Below are 6,175 nucleotides of genomic sequence, written 5' to 3' on the forward strand. Positions count from 1 at the left end.
ACTGAAGCGTGGAACTCTGTTGATAAACTTGGTATAAGGCAATGTTATTAAGCGTATTTTATTTTTTCAAAAAAAAAAAGTTGCTAATGCTGCATTGCGCCGAGCGTACCCGTACAATACTGTTTAGTGGGTGAGAAATGGTCACAGCAAAAAAAAAAAAAAGAAAGAAAGCGGCTTATCCTCCCACGCATTGAGGGAATCGATTTCATGCGATCCCTAGATCTATATACATACTGTGTTGCAGTAGCATGCGCGTTAGAAATTTTCGGGATGTACTATTTATGATCAAAATAACATAAAGGAGTGCACCGAGGAAGTTTTAACAAGAGTGCATTACGCAAAAAAAAAGTTGAAATTAAAAGCAGTGCAGAAACCGAACCCCAGCCGTTGAGGCGCTGGCGACGTGAAAAAGAAAAGTCTGTTCGTCGGAACACAGCAAAATATTTGCAAATGCAATGCAACGTCAGGAATATTAAGGAGACAAAAAATAGGAAATGAAACAACTGAGTAGTGACGTCAATAATTTTTGATGGCCTATTTTCTACGTATCTGTTAGGAAATGGCAACATATTCGCAAAATAAGATGCACCTGACCTACCGCACGCCAATTCGCCCGTAGGTTCGGCTGCTGGCGTTCCGAACCGAGACAAATACTTCACGCACAACTTCCACTTTTTGTACACACACGACTTCTATTACAGATAACACCCAGCTGAACAGCAAGCATGGCGCGCAAGTAAGGTATGCGTCAGCGATCAGTCGAAGGACGCAATGCTGAATGTTCTCGATGTTCGATAATGTTCTCGAATGCGCTATGAAGTGAACCTGAACACCGACTGCAAAGCTAGCGCTGACAGTCAACATTCACCAAGCGTCGAAGTAAATGGCATCTCGCACGGTCATTACGCTAATGCAACTATGTCTACAGCTCCGGACCTTGTGAACACACCCGGCCGTGAAACAAAAAGAGACCGATGAAGCCACGAAGAGAGTTCGCGAGCACATGGCAACATTCGCCGCACGTTTCATTAGCTACACCGCTTACCGCGCAGTCGATTCATGACTGTCGATGAGTCGAAATCACTTCTGATATCCTTTTGAAGAAACACACACACATATATTGCAGTTATGCCGAGCGTAACACGGCATCGAGGCGAAAAGATCGGTCACTTCTCAACACACGCTACCAACGCGCCGGACAGTCCGGAAGGGAAATGGCAGCCGCCGCCCAATGTTGCCCGCGTGCAGCCTACCTTTGCGGTGACTCTTTTCCAGTGACTCTAGCTAAGACCACGTGCACTGAAGCTTTTGTGTCGTTGAAAAAGCGCAGTTTTAAATCGGGGCCCCACGCGCGGTAAAGAATGGGACGATGTGGGTGCTTCGGTATGTTAAGCCTGTTAAGCGTGTGTCCCGTCAGGAAAGAGAAGAAGCATTCCTGGCTTAAGCAGCCAGAACCAACTTCACTATAGCCGGATACAACTTCTAGAATTCCGCGGCATTTCGCACATCAGAGGCAGAAGAACACGAGCCCGCACCAGTGGGCGCGCGTTCTAGTAATGTTGGTCAGACCTACCTCTAGAGCAGCGTTCTAGTAACTTTGGCCAGAATACCTTGAGAGAGTCTAGTAGTGTTGGCCAGAAGTACCTTGACAGCAGCCCGACAACAGGGCGAGAGGGGTAAGGAGGAACAACAGAACTCGCCGGGTGCCAGCAACTTATCTTAAAGGTAACATTCGACTGTAATAATCGGCCACAAGTGCCCACGTATACAGGGCAATCAAACGACACGAAACATCTCGAGGTTTCGATTTTAGTATGGTATGCTATGAATAACTTTATTGATGTGTCACGGACCCTTTTAGCGAAGCCCATCAATGCTTGTCGACACCATCCCAGTATTGATTCATAAACATTTCAATGGCGAATGCGGGCCACGTTATATATTTTTCTCTAGAAAGTGGCCTACCGCGTGACATCACTGTTCACGCGTGACGTCAGGAATGCAAGTGCTCATGTGCCTATATGATTTTGTTTTCTAAAAGGCACTGGCTTAGTGTGCGATAGCAGACTTGTTTTAAAGGGCCCTTGAACCACCCATAGGTCGAAATTTAGTTGTGGCGTTGCAGCTGTCCACGAGTCTACAACGAACACGTAGCCGTGAGCTTTGTCGAAATGGTGCCGTAATGGCGGCGTTACATGTGTGTTTGATTATCGAAACACGGTCCTCGCTCGTCTCGTTCTTACCTTCTCTACGCTCCGTTCATCTCTCCTCCTCGCCGAGCCGGGAGCATGCGCATATCTTCTGCGGATAAACAGGTGCTTGGTGGTAGTGACATGACGAGGTGCGGGTGCTGACTTCAGGGCCAACGCAGGGGAAACCGAAAGGCCCAGAGAGGAGCACGGGATTGTTTTTGTATTTTGTGGAGTGCCTGCAGCTCGAAGCGCTGCCTCGTTTGGCATTGTTGGTCGTGACGGCATTCTGCACTCGATGCAAGTGTTTACTTGAACGGTTAAAAAAATACCAGAGATGATTTAGGTGCCCTTTAATCTACTACGATGTATACTATTTAGTGCCATTATGTATACCATAAATAGCACGTCTGGTGAAAATATAAATCTTTTCAAGCGGTTCTATAGCCTGGAGGCTGCTGACAACATTACAAAAGTCGCGTTAACGTATATACATACAGCAGTATCTTTCAGTACTACACCGGATGGAGGCGAAATGCAAGAGGCCCGTGTGCTGTGCGATGTCAGTGCACGTTAAAGATCACCGGATGCTCAAAGACTCCGGAGATCTCCACTGCGGCGTCTCTGATAATCATATATTGGTTTTGAGGCGTAAAACCCCAGATGTTAGTAGCACTACATCAGTAAGCTCCAACTAGCGCTTAAAGCTTATCAAATAAAGAAAGCGGTGTCTATATGATCGTTGCTAAAAGCTTCACGAATTATCTTTCAGCTGAGATATCTGTGCCTGTGATCATACGATACAGAATGTAATGCGCTTTGCATGTTTGTTAAGACGGGCGCGTTTCTCTGTGAATTGATGAGATAATAAACGCTCGCAAAAGCAAAAAAAAAAAAGCAGTTCAAGTGTTCGTCCTTTCAGCTATCTTGTCGTGACAAACCCTCCGAGAAATATAAGTCAGCCAAATCAATTCACTCATGCACACGCCGTATACCGCGATAGCATAGTTTCTAGCCAAGTCATGTATCCGTGACGTATACGCTCTGTTTCCTTTAGGCCATCAATACGCATCTTAATTTTCACCTCGCAAGAGTGCACCTTATTTTTAAAGATAAATTTCGTTTTCTTCTTGCGAACACAGCGGCCTCTGGTATCCTTCCTACTCTCTCGTGATGTTTGATACGTATAAAAGCTACAGCTTTCTGTCGAACTTCGCCATTCGACAAGGAGAGCGCTTGGAGACGGCACCGTGAGTGAACGTTTGTAGCGCATGGGCTGCTAGGAAGGCCCAGTGCTTATGGCTAGCAAGGCATCGTCAGATAGGAAGAGTTAGCAGTTAATATGACGCACTTAGGTCAGTGTTTATTGTTTAACTGCGGGAAAAGTAATGTACTGCGGCAGCAGAGTAACCCGTTGTGTAGCTGCAAGTACATCAAATTGAAATTTTTCCTGGAACTCTGCCGTGGCACAATTAAGATGATCGCTTTTAGGCCTTAGCTGGATGTGCCATTTTAGTGAAACGCTGCTGTTAACTTGTTGCGCTAATGGCTGGGTTTTTCGCGCTAGCGTCACTGCATGAAGTGTGCGTACGGCAACAACGACAAGCAAAGATATGCTGCATCTTGTGTTTTCTCTTGTGTTCTAGAACGTAGGTCATATTGCGAATTTTCCCGATGCCCTAGCTCTCTGTCTATGCCACCGAAACGACCATTTTTGCGGCTCTCTAACATCAGCCTTTCCCTTTTCATCTCTGCATTATCTCTGGTACGTTCGTAGAATTCACTGCAGCCCACATTACTTTCTCTCCTTTTCATTCGTCTCGTTCAGGCTATGGGCGTCAACAACCTGCTGCTAGCAGTTGTGTGCTGCGCTCTTGCATGGCCGCCGGCAGCGCAGTGCCTGGCCTTGCACAAAACAAAGCAGTTAACAACCATCCCAGCGCCCGCAACAACTCCCGCGACCACGGTCGTAATAACTAAAGTACCTGCTGTCAACGACACCATCAAAGAAGACTATCCGGTGACTAGGAAACCGCTGACCAAAGACAGTGTAGACAACTCAAGTGAACCTCTGCGAGGCCTTTGGAGTGGCACCGGCGAGAGATTTTGGCAAGTCTCCGGCTCCGGTCAGAGCGGCTCGGGCTGGTCAAGTTCAGCCAACGAGACCGCTGCAAGCGGATCTGGCTGGGGCTGGGGTTCCAGCGGCAACGGAGGCGCCAAGAACAAGGTTCGGCAAAATGGGAGTGGATCCGGCTGGGGGCAAGGATCAGGATTCGGAAAGGAGAAGAAATGGGGTGCTGTGAAAGGAAAAGGACCTGGTTGGGCAGGCGGAAGCGGCCAGGGCTTCGGACAAGGCGGCGGTGGTGGTCAAGGAGGCGGATGGGCAGGCGGAAGTGGACACGGTTTTGGACAAGGCAGCGGCTCCGGATGTTGTGGCGGCAAGCGGCAAGGCTCCGGATGGGGAGCTGGCAGTGGCCAAGGTTCTGGCTGGGGCGGCGGACAAGGTTCCGGACAAGGTTCTGGCTGGGGCGGCGGCCAAGGTTCCGGTCAAGGTTCCGGACAAGGTTCTGGCTGGGGCGGCGGCCAAGGTTCCGGTCAAGGTTCCGGACAAGGTTCTGGCTGGGGCGGCGGCCAAGGCTCCGGTCAAGGTTCCGGACAAGGTTCTGGCTGGGGCGGCGGCCAAGGCTCCGGTCAAGGTTCTGGACAAGGTTCTGGCTGGGGCGGCGGCCAAGGCTCCGGTCAAGGTTCTGGACAAGGTTCTGGCTGGGGCGGCGGCCAAGGCTCCGGTCAAGGTTCTGGACAAGGTTCTGGCTGGGGTGGCGGCCAAGGCTCCGGTCAAGGTTCCGGGCAAGGAGGAGGCTGGGGCGGCGGTCAAGGCTCCGGTCAAGGTTCTGGACAAGGTTCTGGCTGGGGCGGCGGCCAAGGCTCCGGTCAAGGTTCTGGACAAGGTTCTGGCTGGGGCGGCGGCCAAGGCTCCGGTCAAGGTTCCGGACAAGGAGGAGGCTGGGGCGGAGGTCAAGGTTCCGGACAAGGAGGAGGCTGGGGCGGAGGTCAAGGCTCCGGTCAAGGTTCCGGACAAGGAGGAGGCTGGGGCGGAGGTCAAGGCTCCGGTCAAGGTTCCGGACAAGGAGGAGGCTGGGGCGGAGGTCAAGGCTCCGGTCAAGGTTCCGGACAAGGAGGCTGGGGTGGCGGCCAAGGCTCCGGGCAAGGTTCCGGACAAGGTTCTGGCTGGGGAGGCGGCCAAGGCTCCGGATGGGGCTAAAGTGTTGGTTCTAGCTACGAAGGACATGATGGCTTCGACACATGGAATCGTCAGACCAACTTTCACAGAGCTGGCTTGGACGTTTGAAGTGCCTGGCTCGGCGATTCCGACTAGTGTTAGCCCATACTATTCGTTGAGGCATTCAGCCCTGAAGCACATCGCAACAGTGTAAGCAGCGGTACACCTGCCGAAGGATGTACGACAATTTGGCGTCAGCTGGCGTGCGACTACGTAAGACAAACGCGTCCTTGTTTCTCAGTTATGCCACAGGAACTCTGCTGCGCCAAGTTCTTTTTAACTTTTACAATTGTACTCTTTCTGCGCTTACATGGCTGTTTTTAACTACACTGGACATATACTGCTCCCTCCGCGAAAACTGAATAAATAAATTGACGTATGTGCCAGCAATCGTATCGTGTCCAGTCGCGGCGATGGTGTCGAGGCAGCCGCGTACACCAATACTTGACCGTGCTGAGTATAGTCGTATCATTTCGTCATTGTTCTTTCTTTCCGCACTTTTATCCTATAGTGTATAAGCAGCGTAGGTGTCTCATTCGGTCATCATGACGCACTCTAAATACTTATCGAGCACCCATCTAAGTCTCGGCAGTCTCAAATCTGTCAGCGCGCTTCTATCGATTTCTACACTACTTATAACGACGCCGCTCTACCGAAGCATCTTGTCTTACTGATTATGGCAGTCCGGAGACTTCTTCAGATGAAG

General features: G+C 50.4%; 1 protein-coding gene across 1 annotated transcript; it reads left to right on the forward strand.

Annotated features, from left to right (window-relative positions):
• Positions 1–4,020: 4,020 nt before the first annotated feature.
• On the forward strand, positions 4,021–5,843 carry LOC119381931 (neurofilament heavy polypeptide). Its single transcript, XM_049412940.1, has 4 exons — positions 4,021–4,416; positions 4,496–4,993; positions 5,042–5,353; positions 5,399–5,843. The coding sequence occupies exons 1-4, from the start codon at positions 4,021–4,023 to the stop codon at positions 5,621–5,623; spliced, it is 1,431 nt and encodes a 476-aa protein (XP_049268897.1). The 3' UTR covers positions 5,624–5,843.
• The last annotated feature ends 332 nt before the right edge of the window (positions 5,844–6,175 follow it).

This window comes from Rhipicephalus sanguineus, chromosome 2 (assembly GCF_013339695.2).
Source record: "Rhipicephalus sanguineus isolate Rsan-2018 chromosome 2, BIME_Rsan_1.4, whole genome shotgun sequence".
Classification (NCBI taxonomy): domain Eukaryota; kingdom Metazoa; phylum Arthropoda; class Arachnida; order Ixodida; family Ixodidae; genus Rhipicephalus; species Rhipicephalus sanguineus.

Bases quoted from the DNA above. Each gene is read 5' to 3' on its own strand.
- LOC119381931 (XM_049412940.1), top strand. From the start codon at position 4,021: ATGGGCGTCAACAACCTGCTGCTAGCAGTTGTGTGCTGCGCTCTTGCA. The intron at 4,994-5,041 runs GTTCTGGCTGGG...GTTCCGGGCAAG, and splicing joins CGGTCAAGGTTCTGGACAAG to GAGGAGGCTGGGGCGGCGGT. The intron at 5,354-5,398 runs GTTCCGGACAAG...GCTCCGGGCAAG, and splicing joins AGGTCAAGGCTCCGGTCAAG to GTTCCGGACAAGGTTCTGGC.